A 27,893-nucleotide genomic window follows, 5' to 3' on the forward strand; every position below is an offset into this window, starting at 1 on the left:
CTCTGTAGTCTTCAGAGCACAGTGCCTCCCTCAAAGGATTAAGGGAGATACTTCATAGAAACTGCTTAGCACAATACCTGGCATCTAGTGAGCTTTCCGTGAGCTGGTTGCTGTTATCTTGGAGTTCAAGGAACAAACATGGAAGAAAGAAGTGACTCACTTTGGTGTGATGGTTAAGTTCATGTGCCAGTTTGGCTGGGTTATGGTGTCTACTTGTTTGGTCAAGCAAGCTTGTTACTGTGAGGGTGTTTCATGGATTTAAATCATTAAGTCAGTTGATTGTTACATCTGCAATTAACTAAAGAGCTTGCCTTCAACAATGAGAAGAGTCTCATTCAATCAGTTGAAGGCCTTAAAGGGAGGACTGATGATTTCAGCGGTGAGAAGGAAGAATTTCCATCTCTCCTTCAGCCAGCCGGGTTCTCCTGGAGACCTCGTAAAACCTTCATCAGAGTTTCCAACGTGTGGTCTGCCCTACGGAATTTGGACTTGCCAATCCCCACTGTCATGTGAGTCAATTCCCATAATAAATCTTATAATAGTTACACACACACGCACATATCCTGTTGGTCCTGTTTCTCTGAAGAACCCTTACTAACAGGCTGGTGAAAAGGCAGATGACAGGCAGTGAATGGCGAGTGAGAGCCAAAGTCCCGGGGTCCGAGGACTCTGCTTCTGGTGATTGGGTGGTCCCGGCCCCCTCCCCACCCGCCTGAGAACAGGCCCTCTCTTTGTCAAAAAGAGCTGTGACCTGCAGAGAGAAGTTGACAACTCAAGAAAACGAGTGCCCTTCCACAGCAGAACTTTTCCATTTAATTGTAAACTCTTCTTTGGTAAACAAGAAGACAAGAAACAAAAAGAGAAAAGGAGCACGTGGAATAAAGACAGCAAGGGAAGGGCCCGTGCCTTCCACAGACAGGAACTCGGAGGAGACAGCTACACCGCTAGCCAGGTGGTGGGTGGGACTGGGAAGTTGGGGGTGGCGTGGAGGAAAGGCAGAGGGCAGCAAGAGGGAGGAGTCCACTCTGTTGGACATAGAAGCCTAAACCATACAGTGAATGAGCTCATGCATCACACGAAAAGATGAGGGAACCTCCACCCATGCCCCCCCCTTCCCTGCATTTGGAGATCTAGGCTGCAGGCAGAGCAGGACGTCAGGTCAGGGTCAGGTCTGAGCAAGTAGAGCGGCAGCCCCTCCTCCATCTCTCCTTTCCTGCTCTGCTGGCTGGTGTGTGCGGCTCGTGGGAGGGCAGGGGACCATGACCCCTGGGTCTGGGTAGAAGTGTCAGGGCAGCAGGGGCAGGGTTTGGGGGAGGGTGGAGAAGCAGCTCCCACCCTCCTTTACATGGGGGGCTCACTGCAGAGCACAATCTCCAGGTCCTTGCGGTAGAGCTTCCCCGCCTCGGCCAAGGACATGACGCTCTTTCTGTAGCTGGTGAGCTGCTGGATGTTCATTTCCTGGGGGACACGGAGAGGGGAAGGGCAGGCTTGTGGATGGCCCCCACCAAACGGGCCCATCTCCACTCTCATAAATACACCGCCTGGGCCTTTCTTTCAGCCTACTTCCCACCCCACCCTCACCTCCAGTGTAAGTGGCTGAGAGTGATCCAAAGCAAGGGCTTTTGGAGTTGGATCTGGGTTAACACCTGGTGTCTCTGTCACTTACTGGCTGCAACGTGTTGGGGAAAGCAGTCAACTTTCTGGGACTCAGCTGCCTCACCTGTAGCATGGATACACTGACAGCACTTCACTGAGGCGTTAGGAGGATTAGATGAGGGAATGAAGGTAAACAGCACTCAGCACAGTGCCTGACATAACAGCATGCTCGTCCCAAGTGGTAGCTATGGTGGTGGCTGTTGTTGTCTACACCTAACTTGTGTAAATTCCTCTCCCTCATTTGGCCTCCATCAGCTGACAGCCAACCTGGTCCTTGCAGGTGATGGAGAGGATGCTGGCAAAGCCCCCAGGCCTTGTCTCCAGAGCCCTTGGACCACACTTCCTTAAACACCCTTTTAAACAAAGAATTCTAAATCCTGTCTCCTCCAGCAACAAAGCTGGTGGCCGGGGCCTGGCTACACTAGGACAGGTGGTCCATAAGCAATCAGCGCGTCTCTCATTTAAGATGGAGATCAGTGTTGGAAGGAACACATGCACCTGCTATGCCTTATGTTAAATATATGCTTTATACTAGTTGCTTTGGATGCAAATAGATCTGAAATATAGCAGTCATCATTAGCAATGGAAAATATTTGAACAACTTTTTCTCCCTCCCTCCCTCCCCTCTTCCTCTTCCTCCTTTTTTGTATTGAAAATGCTGTCATACCATGTACTCAGTATCAGAAGGATACTGCTTTTTGTTTTCTTTCTTAACACTTTGCCTTTGAGGGGTCATTATCCCCCTTCTGTTGCTGAGAAACGGAGGTATACAGACTAAGGAATTTGCTGAAGTATCGGCCCAACTCACAGCCATAAATACCCTCAGTCCCCAAGTCGTGAAGTCCATCTAATTCTTTACCTGGCTCACTGTCCTCAGCCACCTTTTTTACTATGCTCTTTTTTTCCTTAGCTCAGGGACACCCCTGCATGTTACTGATTTCTGGTTTTGTCCCACCATCTAGTCCAAGGGCACTGTGCAAACATCTCTTGCTTGGGGGCCCTAAAGTCACGAAGTCCCTGGAAATGTCCCTCATCCGCAACACTGGGGTGTGCTCAAGCCATCTGCCACTCATCTAGCGCATTTCCTTCCCAGTTTGGCCTGTTCTAACTGGGGGCCAAGGAAGGGACCCCACAGATCAATCCCGAACTTGTGAAAACTCCCCACAGTGCAGTGCAGCAGCGAGAAGCTTAGCAGCACGGAGAAAGGGGGCTGCTTGCTTTCAATGTCTGGAAGTTTTGTTGAAGCTGGCGAAGGTTTTAGTGAGTTGCACTTGCCTTAGGAATGCTAAGAAATATTGAAGTTTGATCCTATTCAGCGTTTTCATCCAGGGACCTCAAACATTAATCTGCTACAGAAACCTTATCACAGTCCTCGCAGGCACCATTAGAATGGAACGTGCGCCTGCCATGTGGGTTCACCAAAAATGGCCTGTCCTCTCCTATCTCGGGTGTCATTAAAGACATGTAAATAATGAGTCATTCTCTTGATTCCCAAGTGCCAAATCTGGAGCCCAGTACAGGTGGAGGGCTCGCAGGGAAACAAACTTTATTGTTATCCTTGTTCTCTAACCTTCACAGTTGCTCCCAACCCCCAATACCTGAAACTTCCCTTTCGTTTCCATGCCTGGAGTCAACCTGTGCAGCTATGAGTTACTGGTCCTTTGTGTTAAGCAAGAAAGAGCAAAGTCAGTTGATGACTAGGAAATTCAGGCCATTCCTGAATTTAACGCACACCTTCAGGGTTTCTCCACCGCAGATGTAAGGCGGGGCCATGGGAAGACTAATTGTGCCTCATTAATATATAATTATAGATATTCTCCATTATGGTGCCCAACATTCCCTTGATAGATGAAAGTACATAAATAATTTCCTCCTGGAACTTGGTGCCTGGAAAAATTTGCCAAGTTCAAGCATTGTGGCAAATACTTCCTTCCTCCTAGGAACACTTTGCTTACTTATAACTTATTTTCTGCTCTGTTAAAAAGCAATTTTAGGTAAGAAAGAAAAAGAAATTTAGGATAAAAATAAATGAAAGATGAGATTTAAGAGAAAGAGATCAGAAAGCAGTTGGATAGGGAGACAGATAGACTCAGAGGCTGCAAAGAATTTATTCCTGAAATTGAGCATTAAATTTAGCTCTTGCCTGTCAGCCAAGGCAGTTAGGCAAGGCAAGGAATTATGGAGCTTTCATTGTCTAATTAAAGAAAGCAGGCAAAACCATGTGCTGAGAGACATTTTCCAGGAGGTGAAGGGAGCCAGATGCAAAGGTTTTTCTCCTGGTTCCCATTCCACCCAGACCCCTCCTACCCAGTGCACCAAGGTGAGCCCACTCGAGGGTCTGCTGGGGAATGTCCCAGATGCAGCAAGAGTCCAGGTCTCTGCTTTTTCCCCAAGGGAACAAACATTCTGGGGGCTCCTTTTGGCCCTCTCGCCAGCTCCAGAATCTGTAGTTACTCGACTCAGAATAGCCCCTCACCACCCACTGGCCCCTGCTCTCCAAAATCTCTCTTTGTGTTGGAAGTCTTTTTTGTTGACAATTTGGCTGATGCTTCCACCAGACTGCCATGCCTGGTTATGGCCAATCAAAGGAGCTCTAAATGCAGCCCCAAGACATTCTCTCCACCTGCCCCTTCCCCAGGGATAACGCTCTAGCCCTCTGGGGACAACGCGCCAGCTCCCCTGGGTCAGCCACTCACCTTCTTGTTTTTCTCATACAGATCCTTCAAAAGGGCGTCCAGCTCATTCTCATCGATGTAGCCACTTCCGTCCTGGTGATGGGGAGTGGAGACTTATCAGCCCAGGGCTCTTAACATTTTAAGGCCCCCGTGGCCCCAACCTTGCTCCTTGCTTCTGCCCACCTGTTCCCAGGGAGGTCTAAAAGTTTAACCTTCCCGTACTGCGTACAAAAGACGTTCTGACTGTGCAGTGCCAAAATAATGCATCACACTTCTGTCTTAATTAACCCAGCAGTGCAGGATCACGGCAGATCCCCATACATGGTTCTTTTGTGGCCTTTAGTTCTGGTGTCTTTGGCTTGCAATGACCACATGAATGAGGTTCAAGCAGCATTTTGCTCAGCCTCTGAATGTCACATCCATGAGGAGAGGTCAGGGTGACCACGGGCTATTTCAAGTTCACCCCTACCCTCCGGTTGTAAAGAACCCTGTTAGAGTCGCACTGGCAGCTGCAGGTAAGGGAGGCGCGAGAGGGCAGGTGGGGTCTCAGGCGCGAGAGGGCAGGTGGGGTCTCACTCCCAGCTTCCGGGAGAAACTGGCTGGAGTGCACACTTACGAGCCGCCACCAGGGGACAGCACTGAGCACCCCTCCCTTCATTCCCCACACAACATGGTCACACCCTCTTCCACCGACTATTCTCCGCTGCATTTTTCAGAAATCAAAACATGGGCCACGAATTGTGAATGACGTTTATCTTCTTCCACAGCGGGAGATGCTGCAGGGAATCAAAAGGGCCTGGCAGAAACCCTGCAGCCGCAGCCCCAGCTGCCCCTGTGACCTCTGACCTCTGACTGTGGCAGGGGCCTGGTGGGGGGGGGGGCTCCCCTGGGGCTGAGGCCTTAGGCTTTGCCATTCGGCACAATCATCCTCACCTTGTCATAAAATGCGAAGATTGCGTTGAACTCCTCTGTGGTCAGCTTCATGCCCTGTGAGGACCGAGTTATTAAAGAGCGAAGGGCAAGCCTGGGGGTGCCTGGTGTTCATGGAGGGGGGGTGGGGGGTGGAAGGAGAAAGCTCAGGGGGATGAAGGCAAGGGAAGCAGCCAGGGAAAGCAAAGCAGCTCTTTTACCTGGTATTTAAGCAGGAAGTTTTCCTGTACAGGCAAGAGTCTGGAAAGAAAAGGTTAGAGCCAAGATGAGGTGCCAGTGCAGGCCAGACCCGCTGAGGCCTTGCAGGGGTGCTGAGGCAGCTCTGCAGTTATAGAGAAGATCTCTGAGCACGGAACAATCGGGAGTTAGTGGAGCGTTCAAAGAAGAGGGAAACAAACTGAGGTGTCGAACTTCACAGTTCTGTTCAGCTTTGTCTTGAGTTTCTTGACACCCAGCCTGTCACCCATCACTTTTCCCACCCGTGGGTCTTGAGATGGGGTCAGTGGCACTAGACTGATCTGCAGGAATCTTGTGAATGGTGACACTGGGGACGCAGGTAGGGGGTGGGCAGGCGCTTACCGGGACATCTCCGAGAGGCCCAATTTGCCATCCCCGTTCAAGTCAAACATCCGGAGCTGTTGGGGACAGAAAGAGGTGCCTGGGTTATCTGTCTTGGCCTTGACCTTGACCTGCCAGCGCCTTCCACTGGAGAGGAAGGAGGCAAGATAAAGAGTGCTCACGGCCCCTGGCGGATCGGGCCCAACAGTCAGGGATGGGGGGTGGGAGGATATTGGTGGGGGAAGGTGGGCTCTCTGTTACTGCCCCTCTCTCCCCTGCTCAGCGAGGAGGCGGCAGAGGCACAGCGGACCAGCTCCAGAGGCCCACCCTCTCCAAGTTTATCTTCTCCTGGAGCTGCTGAGGTTGTCATGGAAACAGAGGCTCCCCAGGCTCACACTGGCCAATGCGACAGCTAAGTGGGGATCTCAAAGAAGGCAGGCGCGGAGTCCAATGGCATCCCTCTTTGCTAGCTGCCACCGTGATGAGTCACCTCACCCTGAAGGATCAGCAAACAAAAGACCCTGCAAACCCAGAACCCCCCTGGCTGGGGGCCCAAGTCCTGTGTCCACTCACTATGGTCTGGGTGTACTCCTGGAGCTTGGATTCGTCATAGGGCCGGTTTGCCTTCTTCAGCAGGTCTGACAGGAACCCCTGGAATACAGGAGGCCTCTCCAGAGCTCTGGGCTCTTACTCATTCCCCCAGTCATTTGCTTCTGGATTCATTCAGTCAGTCAGCCTTATTTTCTACTGTGTGTATAGCCTCCATCCCTCACAGTTCCCTAAACCCTTGACCCCTGTGGAGTGACCTCCCAGAGCTGGAGGGAAAGGCCGGAGAGACTGGCCCTGCCTCCCCCTGGGCCCAGCACTCAGGGTCGGCAGTGCCTGAGGACCACTGGCTGGCCAGAGGACCCCAAGGGTGGACGGCCAGGCTACAAGGCCAACACCTGCCATCAGCTGGAACTCCCTCAAGGGCACCTGGTTTGGTTGAAGTCTGTGGCCCTACAGCTCCACATTAGTGATTTCACAGCCCTGCCCTGGAGAAGTTCAACAATTCAGAGCCAGGCCTGGGTATTCCTGTGCTGACCGTAAGCCCCCATTTCCCCACCTACCCACCCCCAGGTTCCTTCAACCCACTGCCACTCTGGCCTTTGTCCCCTTTTCCAAAGCCTCCACCCCGCCCCAAGGCCCGTCCTACCTTGAGCTCATTGGCTTCAATGTAGCCGCTTCTGTCTGTGTCGTACTTTCGCCAAGCCTGCAAGGGGAGCACAAGCTGTTTTCCTTCATGGGCCAGGCCGGGTCTTGGTATTCAAGAATGGGGGGATGGGGTGAGGGGCTGGCCCAGCCCAGTCCCTTCCTGTCCCAGATGAGGAAATGAGGTCAAGTGTCTTGACCAAGGTCACACTGAGGAGAAGGAAAACTGCTGGGATAGAACCAAGGCTCTTTACTCTAACTTGCTCCCAGCCTGGGTCCCTCCTTGGCTCATTTTGTGACCAGAGGGAGGCTTGCTAAGGTGTAGTTGGCCAGGCAGCTCCTACCAGGGCGAGAACTAGGATCTGGCGGGTCCGCTGTAGCTGTGGGTACACGGGGTGTCCTTTTACTGCCCTGAAAGCTTCTGTTGCTCTGAGTGGGGCCTGGGAGCAGGGGACAAACCCTCTGCAGGGGCAGGCATGGGCTTCGGTTACTCTTCCCTGCCCTCCCTGCTATGTCCCTTCAGGCTGTTTGCACACAGTAGCCGTCCGTGTCTGAGGGTGAAGTAGAATTGGTAGTGTAACTGGGTCCCAGAATACCCAAAGCCACTGCCCCAACTTTCTGATTTAAAAATGCCCCATTTTTTCTTTAGGAACTGCTCCCTCTGCCTTTCCACTCTCCATCTGTGTGATTCAAGCAGGGCTGACCCCATCTCCAGAGGCAGGCGTGATGCCTCCCAGGATCCCACCCCTCCCCGGTTTTGGGCTCTGATATGAGACCTAGTTATTTGGAGTGTGTGTGTGATCCCCGTGAGGGACCAGGGCACAGCCTGCTGACCACAGCACCAGGGAATCAAAGAGAAGCAGAGTGCCAGCAGGCGACGTGGATTTGACTGCCTCCACCCCCTACGTTCTGGCCGTCTGAGCAGAAGCAGACGTTAAGCAGGAGAAGCAAGGAAAAATAGTAGCAGCAGCTTTAAAATATTCATGAGTTCTCCAGGGCACCTCCCTCCCTTCAAAATGTGGAGCCCAGTGCCCCTCTTCTGGAGTGCGGTCGGACTGAGTGACTCACTCCTAACGAGGAGAGCATGGCAGATGGGACAGTGTATGACTGACCTCTGAGACCAGGTCATAGAAGGCAATGCCACTTCCTTCTCGCTCTTTCCTGGGGCATGCACTCTGGAGAGGAGGAAGCCAGCTGCCTTGTTGTGAAGCCACTCAAGCGGCCCCATGGAAAGACCTCCTGCCAACATCCACGTGAACGGCCCAACTTGGCAGTGGATCTTCCAGCCCCAGTCAAGCCTTCGGATGAGTGCAACCTGGCTGACACCTCGACTATGACCTCACGGACACCCTGAGCCTGGCCACCAGCTAAGCTGTTCCTGAATTTCTCACCTATAGTAATTGTGTATTGTTTTAAGCAGCCAAGTTGGGGGTAATTTGTTATACCACAATAGATAGCTAATGCAGTGTTCCTGAGAAAACATGGTCCTGGATATAACTGCCCTGAAACCCCAGCCTTTTCTCCAAACCATCTAGTGGAGAGGAGGGAGTGCCAGGGCAGATGGGGATGGGGGTGGCCTGTATCTGTGGCAAAGATGCACAGAGAACCTTTTTCCCCTACATCTTTGGTCTGTTTTGGTGCCTGCTCATATTTCTTAGACTTTCCTTCAAGTTCTGTTAAGTTGTCTTTCCTGCCCTTTCTTCCCAGCTCTCAAATTGCACATGTGGACACAAAGACTTTGGTTTTCTGGTGTCAACAAGCATTAATTCTTTTCCTAAATTTTATCTCTTGCCTCCCCCACTTCCCTACATCATGCCCTCCTTTTACTGTCAGAAGGATGAGAGTTTGGGGACATCTTAGGAGCTTCTTCAACGCCAGTGAACAAGGCTGTGTAATTCTCATGGTGTAGTGCCAGGCCTCAGGAAATTTGGTCCTGATTTATTATTATTATTATTATTATTGATATTATTATTATTGTTGTTGTTACTTAGTTATGAGCAAGAGCAAATCCTAGCAAAAATGTGGGCCTATACTACAGACAATTTGGGTATCTGATTAGGGGATTGTCTTTTCTCTGGGGGGAAAAACACCTTGGGTTCCATCAAAATATTCCTTCCCTCATCCAAAATGCCTCCTCTTGAAAAAGTATGGAGGGTTGAGAGAGATATGTGCAGGTTTCCAAACCTGACATCACCAACCACTGGCATGTACTTAGTGCACTGGAATTTAGTTCGTCCATGTTGAAAGAAGGCAGACAGCTCCCAAATTGCCTAAAAGGAGGATGACCCAGATAGACCCCAGTCCCCGCCCAGGGCAGAGCATCTGGCTGCTCTTCCAGCAGGTCTGATTCCCTCCCTGGATTCACTGTCCACCCTCGGCCTCCCCCTTCTGGCTCTGGATCTTACGCTTGGCTTCTCTTCCCCTTCAGCACTCTGTGCCCAGCCTCAGTGGGTCATTATTCTCTTCCCATTCAAGGAAAAGAAGCTCAAGAGACCTGGGCTTTTTGAAATTCCAAAGAAGTCCTCAGGCTTCACTAAAATTAGAAATTACAAATGTTGGCCTGAGCAGTGGGGTGGGAGATATCTGAGAGCACAAGCCTTTCAGGGCTACTGGGGGACCATGAGTTGTTTCCGGCTGATAGAAATGGGACAAATGGACAACTGCAGGAGGGGATGGTGCTGGAGGAGGGAGGGTTCCCAGGAAACTGGGGGAGTATTTGCTCTGTGGTTAGGCTGGGGCTTTTAAGGAAAAGGGAAGATATGGATATGGAATCACGTCAGCCACACAGAATGAGTTAAAGAAAAAGTGAGAGTCAGGGAGAGAGACTGAGAGGGAGAAGGGAGAGCATGAAATTGGGCAAGAGAGAAAGAGAGCAAGGGAGGAAGGGAGATGAGGTGGGGGGCGGAGGGAGAGAGCTGCTGTTTGCTCCTCTTTAGGCATCTCTGCCCCCTGCCAGCTATCACCATCTCCATTTTGAAACCAGAGATGGAACCGAGGCCAGTCTTTGGCTGCCTTCCTATCAGGGAAGGAGGGCTTGGGCATAATGCTCCTTTTTCTATAGACAGAAAAACCTGACGCTCACAAAAGTAGCCCCCAGACAAGTTATAAGTATATGCAGGACTTCTGCCCCCCAGAGAAGCAAGAGAAGAACTAAGAACAGAATCCAGAATATCAATGACCAGTTTATGGAATCTTGCCATCTTGAACAAACTGGAGAAAATCCTTTAAAGCACCATGAAATTAAATCCGTATCTAGTGCTGAGGCAAGCTGCCACCTAAAAAAATGACTCTTCCACCCTGAGAATCGGTTTTTGCTAACCGACTCTCTATTCGTGAGAGGGGCTCACTGCTGCGTGGGTTTCTGGGTTAGCTCGTCAGTCGCTTTAGGCAGCAAATCACGGAGAGGGGATAACCGGTGGCTGGAAATGGATTTAACCACACACTGAACGACTACATGAGTCACAGTGAAGGCTAGACGCTATTTATCACAGCAGGCAGCGTGTGTGGCAGGTATGGGTTGACATCCGTTGAATAGCAAGGGTGCAGAGTCCCAGAAAAATAGCAAGAAGTAATTGGTAGCTTGCAGGACACCAGGGTAAGTAACGTATCTGGTGGAACCACATGAAGTTGCCGTTTTTTAAGTCAAAGATGGTCGAATATTGGTAATTTCATGTGGTCCAATCTGATGCTATCTGTTTTGAAGTAGGACATAGTGAACATTACTCAAAAGACACTTGAATTTGGATGTCATGTTTCACACGAGGATCTCAGAGAATTTATATTGCAAAGACAGCAATGCCCATTTTTAAGGAGGGCACTGTAGCCCAGACAACTGTCCGAGATCAAGCTTGGAAAATACTGGAAACTGGAATTCTCACAGGGCTTTCCCAGGGATAGGATGATACATTATTCTTTCTTTTCTTTGTGGTAAAGGAGGATGGGGTGTCAGCAGAACTCTGGTTTCCTTGGAATTTGAGGAACACTAATGTTATTGAATGAGAAGAAAGTAGGGGAGATACGGGAGCCAAACCAAGTAAACTAGATTTCTCTACTCCAGAGACTGTAATATACAAACATCTGCAGCAAATCCAGCATTTCCCAGACGTACTTGACCCAAGCTTACCTCCAAATTCACCTCCCACACTTTCATGTGAACACAGATCACCCGGAGATCTTGTTAAAATGCAGATTCTGATTCAGTAGGTCAGGGACTCTGCATTTCTAACCAGCTCTCGGGTGATGCTGACGCTGCTGGTCCACAGACCACACCTGAGGAGCCGCGTTCCAGGTGGCTTAGCATCCCAGGGACCGTGTCTGGGCATTAGGGCGAGTTGCCTCTGGACACAGAGAGACAGCAGCGCCTTGGCCTCACCTCCATAAACTCCGCGCTGGAGCCCACGTGCTGCCGGAAGCACAGAAGGAAGTTCTCCTCGGTCGGCAGGATCTGCGCCAGCTGGGAGGATACCGAGAAGGATGTTAATGTGAGGGAGGGACGTGGCAGGGAGCAGAGCAGGGTTTCTTGTAGGAAGGAGGGGGAAAGGGTCAGTGGAGAGGCAGCACGGGAGTCACATTTTGCTTCCTTCCTTAGAACGGGGGCTGCTAGCCCTTCAAAGGGGAAGGAGGATGCTCTGAGAAGTGCTTCTGGGTCACCCCAAATCCTAGGGTATGAACAGCTAGAGGGACAGAAAGCGGTGCCAGTGTGAAATGAAAGTACACAGACTTGAAAGAATACTTAATATATGATTCCATTTACGTGAGATTCTTAAAAATGCGTATTAATCTAAGCAGATCAGTGGTTGGCTATGGTGGCATGGTCACGATGGGAGGGATGTTTAGGGGTGATGGAAATGCTGTGTCTTGATTGTGGTGGTGATTCACTGCTGTATTCAAGCATCAAAACTCATTGAATTTTACACTGTAAATGATGCAGTTTATTGTATGTAAATTATTCCTCAACAAATCTGACTTTGAAAAAATGCAAACAAGTGCCCTTGTGCAGCAAACACTGCTGGCTGCCCACCCAAATGGCCTTCCCCCGTCTTCCTCTCCCAGATGAGATCCTGATTAGTCTAAGTGAGTTAAAGGTGGTGATTCCGTCCCCCTTGCCAGTGATTGGCTTATGGCGAGGCATATGACTCAGTTCTGGCCAGCGAACTGTGAGGGGGAGGTCTGCTGAGGGTGCTTGTGGGAAAAGTTTCCTTGCTTTTAGGAGGGACCCAATAAGATGGTCCCTTTCTGCCTCTGGACATGGTTGTATCTGGATGTGATGTCTGGAACTACGCAGCCATCTTGCTACCAGCCTGAGGGTGAAACTGTTTTAGGACAAAGAACAGAATCTAGAGAACTGCAGAGAAGCAGAGCTGGACCCCTGACCTCTTTCACCTGGAGCCAACCCTACCTATGACCTTTCTTGTTGGGAGCCTCTCATGGTTGAAGCTAGGAGTTGGCAAACAATGGGTCACAGGTAAGTCGGGCCCAATGACTGTTTTAGTAAATAAAGTTTTGTTGGAACACAGCCATATCCATCCATTTACATACTGTCTATGGCTGCTTTTGTGCTATACTGGCAGAGTAAATCACTGCAGCAGAGACCATATGGCCTGCAAAGCCTAAAACATTTACCATAATCTGGACCTTTAAATAAAAATGCTGACCCCTGAGTCAGGGTTTTCTGAGCCTTGACCATCAGCATCTTGGTGCCCCTCCCTGATCTTCCTCACACCGCTGGGGTGCCATCCTCAGCTGCCATGAAGTTTGGGGGCTAACTGCTCATCACTGCCCCCTGCAGGAGAAATGCCCTCAACCAAAGTAGACTGCCTCACTGGGGACAATCCCCCCCTCACTCCCATTTGGGGGAGTGGGCAGCCGGAATCCAATGACTGATTGACATGGGGGTACAAGAAATCACCTCCTACCCCTCTTGCCTCAAGGTGGGACCAACTCTGTGGCACAGTCCACACTCCAGAGCTCCCCATGGGCTCAGGCCAGAATTGACTCCAGTTGAGTTCACGTCCTTGATTAGCAACTTCCTCTACCCTTTCCTGCGTCCCTCTCTTCCCTTCTCTTGAGAGCAGTCCCTCCACAAATCACATGCACTCGGATCTATCTCAGACTCTGCTTCTAGAACACCCGACTAAGACAGCATCCCGACAGCATCCCAACCTATAAAGCCCCGGAGGAGCTATGTCCTCAGTCATATGCTGCTGTCACCACTTCGACCCCTTAGCCAGGGGTTGCAAACTGATGGCCAGAGTGTCTGGTTTGGCACACGCACAAACACATATGTATATGCACAAATACACATACATGCATATCTGTATATATTAATTTTGCCTTTGGATGCCTTTAGAAGGGGTGTGAATCCTCCGTTCACTGTGGTCTTCACCCTTCCTATTGTCTTAAGCTGAGCTTTTCACACATTTACAAAACCTGTTGGACTTTGAAGGTATTTGAACTCTTGATCCCTGTCTTAAACCATTGTTAGTTGGTGCCTTTTTCCTTAGGAAAATTAAGAAAAATTCACTTTTCTTGTGATACAGAGAAAACACCCCACCTGTTCTTTTTGGTCAGCTTAAGTACTGGTGGCTGGGAGGCTGGGGGTGGGCAGGCAGCTCTAAGGCCACCTCATTTAGATCCCCGGATGGACATTTGGTGCATGGGAGAGGCACAGGGACGAATGGGGCTTCCCATGTAGCTCTTAGGGCAATAGGACTCACTTCTGCCATCTCGATTTTCCCATCTGAGTTCTTGTCATACTTCTGCATGAACTCCTTCATCTTCTCCCCAAAGTTGTCACTCTTTGACATCTGTGGAAAGACAAAGAGGGCTGATTCCACTGCTGGGTCCTCCTGAAAACCAGGGGTCTCACACCCTCTCACTGTGGCAGTGGCAGGGATCGTTTTGTGTCCCAAATCCGTGGGCACAAAACCAAGCTCTGCTGCTGCTCTGAGCTGCTGACCTTTACAGGACCCTTCCAAATCCAGCTGCGTCTTCGTCAAGGCTCAGTCACATACTTTACAAAGGGGCACGGGATACGGAGGCATGTAATTAAACATGCATCCCTGCCTTTGAGATGTATTACACCTCTACCAGAAGGGTGGGGACCCATTCCTGTCACGCAGATGTGAGACCTGAGGTCTAACAGAACCCAACTTAATCCAGTGCCTCCCAGAAAGTACTCCACCAAAGCTCATTTTCTTTAAAGACCAACTGGCAATTGCAGAATATTTTTCATACTGATTTTATGCCAGGGGGAATGTGAGAAGAAAGTCTTCATACATCAGAGGGTAATTTAGGTAGGCCATTTAATTATTGTGACTTCTGGGAAGACAAAGAAAATCAAAAGTTTCTTTAGCTCATCATTGCCTATCTTGAATATGAGCCTCTCTTGAAATTCTAAAACCTTGCCCTGGTTTGGGGAGTTGCTGATTAATTATCTGCATTAATGAGCTCTTCTTTATCCTTAAGCAAAGAGGAATACCCCTTTGGCAGCCGATACCTCTGCTTCAGTTATCAGATGACTTCTGGGTGGGCTGTGTGCTTTCTAGGATTGGCAAAGGAGAATTCTGCCAATTCTTAGAGTCTTCTCTGGATCCCTTCTATTGCTTTTTATGATATTGAGATGAACTGCTCTCAATAGGATGATATTTATATGTTTATCCATATTTATTTATTTGCAGTTACTAAGTGCTAACAATGTGTGCAGTATGACCCTTGGCATTTATCACAAATGTGGTCATCCCTTCTTGTTCTTACAACAGCCCCCGTGAGGTTGACGGACCCTCCATTTTACACCCAGATGGAGGCTGAGATGATGTGTGTGACTTTTCCCGGGTGACCCAATTAGTATAGCCAGGATTCAAACTCCTGACTCCTGATCCCAAGTCCAATCTTCTTTCTACCATATAACACCTGCTCTGAGAATCAGTCCTGGGTGACATCAGCTGGGGTCGTTGTTAACGGACTTGAAAATCATCCCTGAGGCCATCTGAGGAAGGGAATGACTAAGAGAAGGATTTCAGATTTGAAGTATTTCACAAAAACACATTCCTCTGCCTACTCCACCATCCCAGAGTCGGGTTGGAAGCTAGTGTTTTCTGTGATCCAAGCTTCATTGTCCTAGTAATGAGGGTTGACGGGGGAGCTGTTGATAAATAAACCCATGAGTCACCTCAAGCCCTCTAAAGCCAGTAGTTTTGACCTCCTCCTCATGGGGCTGCTCCCCCTAGCTTTCAGCCAGCAGCTCACCGGCAGATTCGTGACTCATCTCCCTGAAGAACTGCTGTCAAGCAGTGGACCGGCCAACAGACAGGCGGAGGGGCGAGGAGAGGGACCCCTGGAGCACCTGCAGGAGCTGGTGGGAGGGAGTGGGCCTGACTCCATATATCTGAGAACCAGACAAGGGGATCACAACAGACCAGCTCCAATCCCCTTGGCTTTTCAGTATCTCAAATGCCTCCCCCAGAAGGCTTTAGAGCTCAGTTAGTGCCAGGACGGCACCAGGGAAAACAACTTCTCTACCATGGTGGGGCTGAGCCGTGGTTTGGAGTCACCTTGGGCAGGCTAAGAAGAGCAGTTTGACTCCTCCACAAATGGGGCCGGCCAGTGTCATGGGGCCCAGGCACTGGTTCAGAGCAATCCTCAGTTTTTCTTAAGGCTCTCGCCGAGGAGTCCAGTTCTTGCTGGTCTAGAGCAGGGCCTTTCCCTCCCCACCACGGGACACTGGGCAATGTCTGGGAACATTTTTAGTTGTCACAACTTGGGGAGGTACTAATAGCACCCAGTGGGTAGAGGTCAGGGATGCTGCTGAAAATTCTACAACGCACAGGCTGATCCCTCAGCCCAAATGTCCACATTGCTGAGGTTGAGAAACCCTGAGCTAAGATAAAGGCACTTGAAAGTCCCTAGACATCCACTCTTGAGCCAGGACCCCTTTAAGCACCTTCAGAAACCCAAGGGCTCGGTCCACAGGGAAAAAAAAATATTTATACATACATATGCAGACACAAACGTTGCCATTTTGGGTGGTTCATAAACCCCTGATGCCCATTCATGAACACCCTGCCCCCCAAATCCCAGGTACTCAATGCTACTGAAGTACTTTTTGGGAGAGTATTCCAGCTTGAAAATTAAAGACAAACTCTAAGTGTCAAGGCATCTGTCCTGGTATAAACAATGCTCAAAGCCATAGTTCATGCTGATGGAAAAACCCAAACCATGGGGTAGGGGGCTGGGCTTACCATGCCAGCACCTTTTCTTGCCTTCTCCAGCTCTTGGAAAAAGTTTTCTAGCTCTTTACCTTCAATATACCCGTTTCCTGCAAAGATAGGAAGGAGCGGGGAAACAGTTAACGTCAGAGCTAAATAGTAAGGCTGATGTGGGGTGGGAGAGTCAGGGGCCTCGTGGAGATTTCTTCTCCCCACTGCTCATCAGGCATGTGTCCAGGCCAGCCCCGGGCTGCACAGGGTTAGGGAATGCAGTTCCTGTGCTTGGGGTATTTGCAACCACAGATAAATAACAGTGAGTTCTTGGGATCTACATTCAGCAGTCAGAGAATACTGGGAGGATCTAGCATCTGGGACAAGCTGGCAGAGTGAGCAGGAGCTGGCAGGCTGAGTCTATCCATAACCATTTGGACAGGAGACAACAGGAGCAAGATGCAGGAGGTTTGTCAGCAGGTGGCAGGCCCTAGGATGGGAAAGGAAGAGTGAAAAGAGGAAGGAGGGGCAAATGTCCTATGGGATAGGGGCACCAGAGAAACTCATTCCCAGGGATTGAGCGACAGGGAGGTAGTCCACTGTTCTGTAACTAAGGGAGAAGTCTCTGAGCTTTATGGATGCAGATTCAAACCCTGGTTCTGCAGCACTTACCAGCTGTGTGACTTTGGACAAGTTATATCTGAGCCTCTGTTTCCCTGTCTGCAAAATGGAGGTGATAATAAATGGGATTATGTATGCGAAGACCATCACACACTGCCCAATTGTTATAAATGCACCATAAATGTTACTGAGTTCAATTACTGAAACCTGAGTACACAATGGGAATGAATCTGGGGAAAATGTGCAATTATCAAAACCAGGTCCCCATGTCGAAGCCTGCCTTGCAAGAAGATACAGAAATAGTGGGGGCTCCTTTAGAATCTCAAGCCTTGAGCAAGGCTGCCTTAGATAGAGGCCAGGGCCGAGCTGCATCCACAGTCAAGGGTCACTGGTCTCGGCTGTTTTGGGGTGAAAGCACTGGGGGTGGGTATCAGACATGGCTTAAGGCAGTGCTTCCCAGACTTTACTGCACATTGGAATCTTCTGGAGGGACCTTTAAAAAATACAGATCTCTAGCTCCCACCCCCAGACCTTGTGATATAATTGATTTGGGGTGCAACCTAAGCACTCTGCTTTATTTGAAGCTTCCCCAGATGATTCCAATGTGCAGTAAAGTTTGGAAAGCACCAGCCTGAAGTCAAGTTCCAAATCTGATCTAAAGCAGTTTGAGCAAGGTTCCCACAGAGGAGCTTCAACTTGAACAGGAAAGTGGGGTGGTAGTTTTCTTCAAGGGCAAATGGAATTTAAAAACTAAACAAAGAAAAAAAAATAAAAGAAGCATGTACCCTGGCCTCTGGGGGTTTGGGGGTGGGGGGCAGGGTCCCTTCCTAGCCTCTCCTAGTGCCTCCCTGAGAATTAAAAATCCGAATAAATAACCTTAGAGAGGCCCTCTAGTGGAGAAGCAGCCACAGGAAGTATCGCATTGAGAGAATCACATGAGATAAATTATGTCTTTTTACCTGCAGGGAAAAGATGGGATTGTAATTGGGCGGAGGGCGAGGCGGGGGAGACTTGGGTTTCCTTTTTTCCTAGGGTGAGGTGATCCTCTTTCTTCTAGGGTGGACTTCGAAGCTTCTTGGAGATATGGAATTTAGGAGAACGTACCCAGTGGCTGCTGTGAGTGGGGGCGTGAGGGAGGAAGACTGAGGAAGAAGGGCTTTCCACAAAGGGCTGTTGTCTGGTGGATGACACCTTTGAGTTGGAGGAGCCAGTCATTTTTCTCTCCCTGGTCACTCCCTGCCTCGATCTGACTGTTCTCCCATTTCTTCCGTGAGATTTCCTCTTGCCTGAGAAGGCAAAGGCACACCCAGTTCCCTGGAGGCTTTGTAGGGTCAGAGAGGGAGGTGGAAAGCAGAGCTCAGCAGAAGCCTGGGGCTGGGGCAGGGAGTGGGGGGCTCGTGTCTGGCACCATGAGCACGTGATGGTTCAGTGAGGCAGGGGTCGCCGAGGCTGGGCTGGGAGCCAGGGCTCAGGGGGCACGTGAGTGGGTGCATGTGTCAGTTTCACGAGCAGGTCAGGAGGTGGCCGAAAGGAAGTCAGAGGCGCCAGCCCAGCAGTGCGGCATGATATGTTACCAAGAGCATCTTCCACCCAGCTCTGAACGGCCCCTCCTGCATTCAGGTCTTTGTACCAGGTCCTTGCTTTTTTTGCCATCTTTTCTGCAGCCCCTTCGCCTACTATTTGGGGGCTTGGTAGAGTGACTGGTCCTGTTTATCGAGGAGCTGGGGCCTGTTTCTCCTCCTGCCGCTATCACACACACTAGGGGACTCTGATCCCATTATGTTGCCTCCCTGAGCCTCAGTTTCTCCCCTATAGGGTGGGAATGGTGGTAGTGTCCCCCTCATCCTTCGTGGCGAGGATCCAGCCAGCACACAGTGAGCCTCAAAAATGCCCGTGGTTGTCACTGTCGTGGCTGGTGTTTGTCTCTGCTGCCATGCTGGGGGACACCTTGACCTCAGGGTGCCTGTTTCAGGCTGGGAAGGTTTGGGGGTGCAGAGGGAGGCCAGAGAGAGGGGTCCGAGCAATCTGAACTGAAATAAGAAAAGTAAAACAGCGTAGACCTGTGGGGCCACCTTTTCTGTGGGGAGTCTCTGAGACTTACAAAGAATACATGCAATTTATTTTTACTCTGCCTTGTTCTAGAAAGGTTTTTAGGTGGTTTAACAGCCTCATGAAATCCAGACATTCATCCAGTGCCTCGCCCAGCAGGAAATCAGGGACATTTGTGAACACCAGTAACTCCCTCACAGATACAATGCCTTCAGTTTTTCAAAGCACTTTTGCTCTTTCTTGGATTCAGCACATAACCTGAGGCCTCGCTGTGTGTAAGGCCCTGTGGGGGTTGCCGTGGGGGACAGGAACGTGGACAAGAGCTAGCCTCATCTTCCAAGTGGTCCCAACCCTTTCAGACACATGTGATTGCGGCATGGCAGAGTAGAACTCTCTCCGTGTGACAGAAGAAACTGAGGCACAGAGAAGGTAAGCAACTTGCTGAGGGTCACACAGCAGGGCAGGACCTGGATTCCCAACCAGCATGTATGTATCACCTCTTAGTGCTGGGCCATGTGCTAGGCACTGGGAATGCAAAGGTGAGCTAGACAAGGTCTGCTGTTATGGGGCTTACGCTCTAATGGGGGTGGAGTGGGGCAGACAATAAACAAGGAAATGAATTTAAACATATTTCCAGGGAGGGTCAAGTGCAATGAAGGAACCATGATCACAGCTACTTGGACAGAGGGACAGGGAAGGCCTCTCTGTGAATCCCCCACCACTGGGCAGAGGGAAGAGAAAGGGAAGGGTAAAACCGCAGGGAGAGGGGGCCAGGAGCTGGGATGGTGCCACTGTAGAAAGAATCCCCCCTCTCAGAGGCTGGGAGAGCCCCTCTCGCTATGCTGGGAACCCCGCCATCACCTCCCTCTGTCCACCTCCAACAAAGGGACTGAAATGTGTTCCAGTTTGACACGTCTTTATCTGTTGAACTGAACAACAGCTCAAATTTGTGGCCCCTGCTCGGGGTGCCATGGCCAAGTTTAGCTATGGGCTTGTTTCCCGAGAGCATTTAAGGGACCACTGGCATGAGGCAGCCAGACAGGAATGGCCAGAACCTACCAGCTTCTGCAAACCACCTGCAGTTTCCATCTCCCTCCATCACCCAGAAGGCCCTGTCAAAGGCTGGGGTAGAGGCTGGATGGGTTCACATCTTTTGAGGGAAGGCTTCAGCACTGGACAAGTGGTTTGCTGTTTCTATGGCTCTGTTACAGAGGGTGTGTGGCACCTGGCCACCATGCAAATCTCACATGGATGGGCATCCATAAGGATGTGGTTTCCATAGCAACCATCAATAGCAGAGTGCAGCCCCAGAATGGAAACAAGCCTGCTTTTTTCTTTCTGAGAGTTGTATTTACAGACCTTACAGGAGTTGAACAGGTAAGAAGTGTCTGAATAAGAGATACAATTCTACCACCAGCTCTGTGACACTCCATGTGATGGGGAGCAAGTCAATCTCTCTGAGCCTCAGTTTCCTTATCTCTAAAATGGGCACAACTATGTCCTCCCTATCTACTTTTATTGGGTTATGGTAAAAGCCACACAAGGTAATAATGGAAAATGGAAAATCTCACATAAACGGGAAGCATCATTTTTATACAGTCCTCTGACTCAAACTATGGCTGAAAACCCTTCAGCACAAAGAGTTCCAACACTGCCACTTTCTTTAGAGTTGTGGTTCCCAGCCCAGGCTGTGTGTTAGAGTCACCTGGGAAGCTTTTCAAACCCCACCCTTTCCTGGGCCCTACACACCAGAGTCTCTGATTTAATTGATGGGGCGGAAACATGGGATGGGTTATTTTTAAAAGCTCCCCAGGCGATTCTAATGCAGAATCAAGGTTAAGATCTGCTCTGAAGCAGCACATCTCAAACGGCAAGGTACTTAAGAATTACCTGGAGGATCTTGTTAAAATGAAGACTCTGATTCCGCAGGTCTGGAGTGGAAAGGTTTCTGCTTATAGCGTGGTCCTCGGGCAGAAGCATCAGATTACCAGGGAGCTTGTTAGAAATGCAGAATCCCCAGCCCCACACTGAATCAGAATCAGCATTTTAACCACGTATGAACATTAAAGTTTGAGAGCCACTGCTTTAGAACTTGTTCCAGGGAAGAAACTCTCTGGGGTTCAGACATAAAGGAGTGAAAAAACAGAATGTGGGGTGGGGGTGGGGGTGGGGTTGGGGAGGTCTTAGAAAGTTTAAGAATTAATACCCAATCCTATGGATTATAAATCTTCATGTATTTCTCATTTCTGTTTGACAGGCCTTAAGTGAAGGGACTATTTACAGAGGAAAGTGCTTTGGTCACCAAAGAGGAGGAGGCAAGCTTTCCACTCAGGGTGGGAGAGCTTTAGTTAAGGGGTATGTAAAAGCAAGCCAGGAGGGGGAGTTATTTATGTTCACTTGTTAGTTATGATTTGTGCACATTTCTGTATGACTGTTATACTTAAATGTTTATTTAAAAAATAAAATTTAGACACTGATTTATCTTTAAAGCTAGCAAGGATAGTGCCTTCTCTTTAGAGAGATGATGGCCTTAGATGTGCAAGGTCGGGTGGAGGCGGGGGTGGGCTGGCATGAGCTTGGAGATGGTAGACCAGATACTCATGCTACCAGTGCCTGCCCCTGGCTTGACTTGAGGGCCCTAGCCCACCGCTCCCCAAAGTGCACCCGGGGGCCTGACAGTGTCAGCATCACCTGGCAGCTTGTTAGAAATGCAGAATCCCAGGACCCACCCTGGACCTAAAGAATCTGAATCTCTGGGGACAGGGCCCAGCCATCAGGCTTTCTAGGTGATTCCTGGGCTGGCTAAAGTCTGAGAAGCACTGGCTCGGTAGTTCTCAAAGTGTGGTCTGGGCCACCATCATCAGAATCCCCTGGAGCTTGTTAAAAATGTAAATTATCAGGTCCCGCCCCAGGTCTACAGGATCCTCCAACTCTCTGGGGGTGGGACCTGGAAATCTGAGTTTTACAAGCCCTCCAGGTGGTCTTCAGGAGGCTCATGCTTGATAACTTCTGGCCTAGGTGCTGCATCCATCGCATCTGAGCTCACCCATCTGCGCGGTGCTCTGTGATCCGCAGGTTAGAGGGCTGTGTACGGCGTTCCTGCAGTTTGCAGCTTCCTCCTTAGGAGAGCATTCATGTGGCCAGGACACTTGGCTGCCCATCTGGAGTTTAGACTCATCGAAAGGAAAAGAGCCCTCTGCTGTCCAGCCTGATAGCCCCCTGGATGGCACAGTCTCACCCTCTGGGGCAAGAAATTGACTTCTCCAGGCTCTGCCCATTATTAATATTATTTTGCACAGTGCTCACTGTTAACAAAGAGCTATCTGCCCCCTCATCTCATCTGAGAGCCACAACTCTACCAGGTAAAGCAAGATGGGTGGTACTGACCCCATCTTATAGGTGAAGAATTTAAGGGGTGAAAAGTTTAGTCACCCAGCTAGCAGGTTTCCTACTCATCCCAGGGACAACCTCTGTCTGTCTTTGCTTCTTATTTCTCCCCCCTCCTCACCCCCCCACCCCCACCCCCACCTCCCCAGGGGTTCTTGAAGGTGGGGTGTGAGGGGGGAACCTCGGCAAAGGCACCTACTGGATGAACGTTTGGACGCTTGGATTCTGGGCTCTTTTTTGGGCTGGTCCCCTGAACCTGTGGACATCTGGCAGCCTGAATGCTGGGCTGACTCCCAGGCCTGGGGGAGGCCAGAAGGATGGGGTAGACTGGGGAGACAGCGGAGAGCCGCAGAGCGGGGGAAGGGCCTGGCGCCAGGGGCCCCAGTGGGCCCGCTCGGCCGAGGAGGGCAGCCACCCGCCGGGGGAGGCCCCGGCCGGCGCAGGCGAGGCGCCGTTCTTGAAGAGCCTCTCGCCTCCTTGATGAATTCTGGCTCCCAGGGTATCGGAATAGATTTCCCCGCGGGGTCTCCTTAACGCTGGAAACCTCCCCCGGGGCTCAGCGAGTAAAAGCACTGAAGTCTAGAGGGGCATAAACAAGGCGAGCAGGGCAGGGACGGGGCGCGGCCGGGCTGGTGGCTGCCCTGGCAAAGCGGGCTGAAGCGTGTTGTTTGTGAAATCCAGTCCCCTCGCTGCCTGCCTGGGGGAGCCCCAGCACGACGCAGACACGGCCGCCTCCCCCCGGCTGGTGCAATCTCCATCAGCGGGGCGGGGCCCCAGAGCACGCGATCCCCGCTGGCACCTCCAGCACCCCACAGCCCCAAGGCTCCGTTAGGGAAACAGCTGGGAGGATTGGGGCTGGAAGAGCAGGAAGGGGCTTACTGGGGGCTCACTTCCAGGGTGTTTCCCCAGGTGGGGCAGGAGGGCCTTCCCAAGAGCCTGGATGTTATTGCCACATGAGATTTATACAGACCCCACAGAGATACTCCTTTATGGGCCAAGCAGCACTCGTTTATATAGAGCCTGTAATTATCTTATGAATAGCACTGAGATACTGCCTTGCAAACGCTGTAGTGTGTATGTAAACACGGAATATATACCATATATTTTGTAACCCAGTTTCGGCACGGCTCTTTTTAGGATTCCCAGGCAAGCTGCCCCAGGCCTCTCTCGACCTCTGCGGGGCGCTGTTGTTCCCGCGCTTTTCCAAGCCCCCCCCCCCCCAACAGGGATGATCAATGAGCAGTGACCAGCGCCCTGGGTGGTGGTGGGGGGAGGGGGGCTGCAGGGCTCTCGGGTTCCGGCTCGTGGTCCTCGGTGCCGTGTGGGTTTGGAGGACCTTCCGTTATCGCCATCGGGTTTAGGAGGACAGGAAGGTGGGAGGAGACGAGCCAGAGCCCTCCAAACGCCTTGGTGGTCCTTCCTATCGCCTGAGGGGCTTGCAGAACCCCTCCCCCCTTCTCCCTGCCTCACTAGGTCCATCTGGAGGGGGACCGAGGCCCACACCTGGGGTGTGTGTCTGTGTTGTGTGTGTGTATATAGATATACATATATGTGTATATCTCTCTCTCTATATATATATATATATATAGATATACACATACATATTTTTTTCTTTTTTCTTTTTTTTTTGCAGGGGTCTGGGGCTGGCCATAGAATTGTAATTGTTTTCTTCTTATATCCTTATTTTTCTGATTACAAAACAAAACAAAACGTGCTCTTGTAAAATCTTCAAACACTATAGAAATTAACTTAAAAAGTGAAAGAAAATGCCCTTTAATTTTACCTCATCCACTCTGCTGAAAGAACCATTATTGTTATTATTCAATTATATTCTTCCAAATGTTTTCCAACATACACACTACATTAAAAATAAGATGGGCTCATACTATAATGGAGTTCTGCTATGGGATCTTTTTCCCCCTTAATAATATGTCTTGGACATTTTTCCACCTCACCCTTACCAGCTGTGTAAATTCCGTTGTAGAGATTACCATGATTTATTTTTCTGTTCCCTAGTGATGGATGTTTTTTCCCTCAAATTTTCAATATTCCGAGGAACGCTGACTAGACCTCCTGGTGTATATAATTTTTTGCAGGCAAATGAGTCTGTCTATGTAGGATAGATTCTTAGAAGTAAGTAAGATTCCCCACCCGCTCCCAATCCCAGGTCCTGTGAGTGTCTGCCTGCCCCTGGGAGAGAACCCACTGCCCCACCCAGTCCCCACCCTCTTGGTTGCTTCCAAAGGGATGGCAAAGGTTAAGGGGTTTCTCTTCCCAGCCACAGAGAATTGGCCTGAGAAACAGGAGCCTCGAGGCTCGTCTGACCTGGGAACACAGCGGGGACGGGGTGAACTCTGAGATGGGTGTCCCTCAGCTGCCCTGGACTTCACAAAGTAAGAATAAGAACGTTCCTGCAAAGAAGTGACCAAGAAGCACAGATCAGTGGACTCACACAAGTAAGCACATTATGGGTCATTAAGAGCTGGGGGTGTCGGGTGGAAGAGCCCAGCCCCCTCCCAGGTTGTAGGGTGGGCTTAGCGGTCATCCTCCCCACCCTGCTTTTGAGAGACCCAAAGGCTTGGCCTTGGCTGGTGGACAGTCCAGGGGATTCTCCTGACCCTGATTCCTGGGTTCCCCTCTTCCTGAGCTGTTTATCTTGTGGACAAAATCTTTGCTTCTTTGTGTCCCAGCTTCCCACTCTCAAAACACCTGTTCCTTCCTTTCTCCACTGCAAAGCAAATGATAATTTTGAAAATAACTAACTATTTGGGCAAAGGGACCAGGTGATGACTCTTCCTTCTGTTTAGGAATGTGCTGACTTAAAGAACAGAGCCCCCACCACCCTATCCTTCCTTGGAACCCAGCTTTCTCCTAAGTTCTCCTTGTTTTTGTTTACTGGAGGGTCTGGGAGTCCAGGAGGGGTGGGGAGGTGGCTCCTCTCGCAGGTGGCTCTGATTAATTGGGCTCCAGTGAGCTCACTCCAGGGACCTGGTGAGCAGTAAAGGAGGATTCTCCCAGAGGTCTTTGAGGTCTTGAGTGGCAGGGGGGCTCTTAGAGATGGGAAGAAAGTCCAAGTTGAAAACAGAAGCAAGAGTTAGTAAGAGAGAGGCCTCAGAATAGGGAGGGGAGCAGGTGGGGAAGTGGGGAGCTCACTGGCAGCCAACGGGTGCTTGGGAAGGGAAGGGTAGAGAAGGAGAAAGGTCAAAGAGAAAGAGCAAGGCAGCCTGAAGCCTAATTCTGGATCCTTTAGTGGAATTCCAAGTAGGTTCTAACCCCATTTTCCTAAATCACCTTTCTCTTCCATCTCTTTGCCTTCCTTTTCTGTTAGTCCACCCTCCCTCCTTGGGAGTTCCCTGAGGCTGTGACCCAGAGAGAGGGCAGTGGGGAGCCCAGTGGACAAGGGAGTCAAAAAGCAAGCTTTTAGCTCCCCTTTTACCTAGGAACAAGAGGGCACCAGATGAAGACCCTTGGGTCTAGTTCTAGCCAAGGATCCCTCTGTGGGATAAAGGGAACTATCCATCACTTCCAAGGCTGGGTTGGGGATTCATCTGTTGGAGGATAGATGGGAGGCTTTTATCTATCATCATGGAAAAGTCCCTCTTCCAACCTAAGCAGGTGTCGGAAACCAGAGCTGGGGAGGAAGCTCTGGCCAGGAAACAGCCTAGTCACTAACCTGCCCCACATGACCTTAGATAAGACACCCCTTGTGTCTCTTTCCTCACCTGACCAGGGAGGATGACAATCCGCCCAGCAGCCTCACGGGGAAGGACTCAAGAAGGTTCTGTTGTGTCTCAAAAAGTACAGTGTCTCATATAAATGTAAAGACTTGAATGATTATTGAGCATGCTATTGGTTGTCCCTGTGAGAAGGGAGGAAAGGTAGAATTGTGGACTCCTTCGTTTATAGCTGACTCATCTGGGAGGAGGCTGGTGGTATAACCTTGGCCACTTGGTAACTTTCCTTGAATCGTGTAAGTCTCTGGTGCAGATAACCTGGCAAAAGCATCCTTAGGGAAGATGCATGTCATCTGGAATACTAAGAAGCTGCAGACCCATTACAGCCCTTCCCCCACGGGAATTTGATGGCACCAGGTGGGGTCTGGAAATGCAACCCACTCCTTAGCCCCATTTTACAGATTTAACAATCTCTCCAACCTCCTTCAGTGATTCATAGGCAGAGCGGGGTCCTAATCTAGGGATCCAGGTGCCCAGCCCTCTGCCCCTCTGGCTTTCTCAGTTGGCTCCAAGGAGACCAAGCTTCACTGAGCAGCATCCCCAGACATTAACCCCTGCCTTCCCACAGTGTTCTGGGCAGAGGGCCTCTGTTTAACCACCTCCACACCATACCAAGGTGAGGAAGGGAGGCAGGGATGATTGAGTGAGCACCACCTGATCTTCTCTTTAGTTCCCTTCTCCTGCACTCTCAATTCCTGGATAAAAACCCTGAGCCTGATAAAGACCACCCTACCCAAGGTGCCTGTTCTGAGATGCCAGAACATTCTGGATGCCCACCCAACCAAGACCTCAGAGAAAAAGATCAGATCACCTAGCTTTTGGGGTGGTGGGGAAAGTCTCTGGTGCCATCCAAAGCCTTCAAAGGAGGCTCCCTTTATGCCTGAGGCTGAGCACCAGGGACCCCTGGAAGCCCAGCGCTGAGGGCCACCCCCAAAGTTTATTCAATCCAGTCCTCAGTTTTTCTGTAAGTCAATATCAAAACCACATACAGAGCAGGGGTCGATCATGGATGCATTTAAGATGTGCCTCTCCCCACACCCGGGGATGGGGTCACCAAAAGCACCCAGGATTATCATCATGAGGGGATATGTCTAGGGCTGGCACCCCAACTGCGCCCCCTCCACACCCTCTGCTGCTGTGATTGAGAAACCCAAATGCCCATGGAGGATGGAAAATGGGCACAGGAAGCCCAGGGGGTGCTCAGACCCCCAAATACCCTTGTATTTGCTCACTGCCAACCAGGCTGGGGAGGCCAAGGGTTTCCCTTCAGAAGCCCCCAGACTGATCCAGTCCCCAGTTGCCAAATGTGAGGCAAGAAATGAGTGGGCTTCTGAGACCTGTGGCTGCAGCAGCTGAAGCCAGGAAGTTTCCTTGAAGAGAAGGGCGGGGAAGATGGCATTTCCTAGCCCAGGCTTCCTCTCTGGGAAAGCTCCACCTTACCCAGGATGAAGCTGCAAAAGCAGGTGGGTTGTCTGTCGTCTATGCCAGGGAAGAAAAGTTACTGACAGTTGTCACCAGAGCAGCCAGATGTCTCCCACACTCGAGACCCCGACCCCAGCGGACGCTGGGGCCAAAACACCACCTCGGGCAAGGATGTACCCCTGCGTGTATGGAGCAATAACCCCTTCCCCTCGCCCCACTGCAGGTCCCCTGGGGCTAATAGGCACAGAAGTTGGGCGCTTTACTGACCGTCTGCATCAAAGTGCTTCCAGATTTCCAGGAACTGGGTCGCCGTCAGCTCCGCAAGGTGCAGGTAAGGGGGCTGCTGCTGCGGGCCAGCCATGGCGAGCCGCTCGGAGACCTCAGCCAGCACAGCGCTCTCCCTCCGCGCCGGCTCCGCTCTCGCGCTGGTCCGGGTGGTGCGCGCCACGCTGCCTTTATATACAGTCCCGAGG

The 27,893-nt window shown here is 50.7% G+C and overlaps 1 protein-coding gene across 1 annotated transcript; it reads right to left on the reverse strand.

Moving 5' to 3' along the window:
- Positions 1–852: 852 nt before the first annotated feature.
- Positions 853–27,834, reverse strand: CALB2 (calbindin 2). Its single transcript, XM_037816075.1, has 11 exons — positions 27,688–27,834; positions 16,250–16,326; positions 13,727–13,816; positions 11,383–11,463; positions 7,015–7,071; positions 6,393–6,470; positions 5,841–5,896; positions 5,462–5,501; positions 5,265–5,318; positions 4,353–4,424; positions 853–1,458 (listed from the first exon to the last, which is right to left on the reverse strand). The coding sequence occupies exons 1-11, from the start codon at positions 27,779–27,781 to the stop codon at positions 1,342–1,344; spliced, it is 816 nt and encodes a 271-aa protein (XP_037672003.1). The 5' UTR covers positions 27,782–27,834; the 3' UTR covers positions 853–1,341.
- Positions 27,835–27,893: the final 59 nt, after the last annotated feature.

This window comes from Choloepus didactylus, chromosome 22, assembly GCF_015220235.1.
Source record: "Choloepus didactylus isolate mChoDid1 chromosome 22, mChoDid1.pri, whole genome shotgun sequence".
Classification (NCBI taxonomy): domain Eukaryota; kingdom Metazoa; phylum Chordata; class Mammalia; order Pilosa; family Megalonychidae; genus Choloepus; species Choloepus didactylus.

Coding starts and splice junctions, on each gene's coding strand:
- CALB2 (XM_037816075.1), bottom strand. CDS start 27,781: ATGGCTGGCCCGCAGCAGCAGCCCCCTTACCTGCACCTTGCGGAGCTG. Junction 11,464..13,726: donor GGAAAATCGAGATGGCAGAA/GTGAGTCCTATT, acceptor GTATCCTCCCAG/CTGGCGCAGATCCTGCCGAC. Junction 5,319..5,461: donor ACTTCCTGCTTAAATACCAG/GTAAAAGAGCTG, acceptor CGGTCCTCACAG/GGCATGAAGCTGACCACAGA.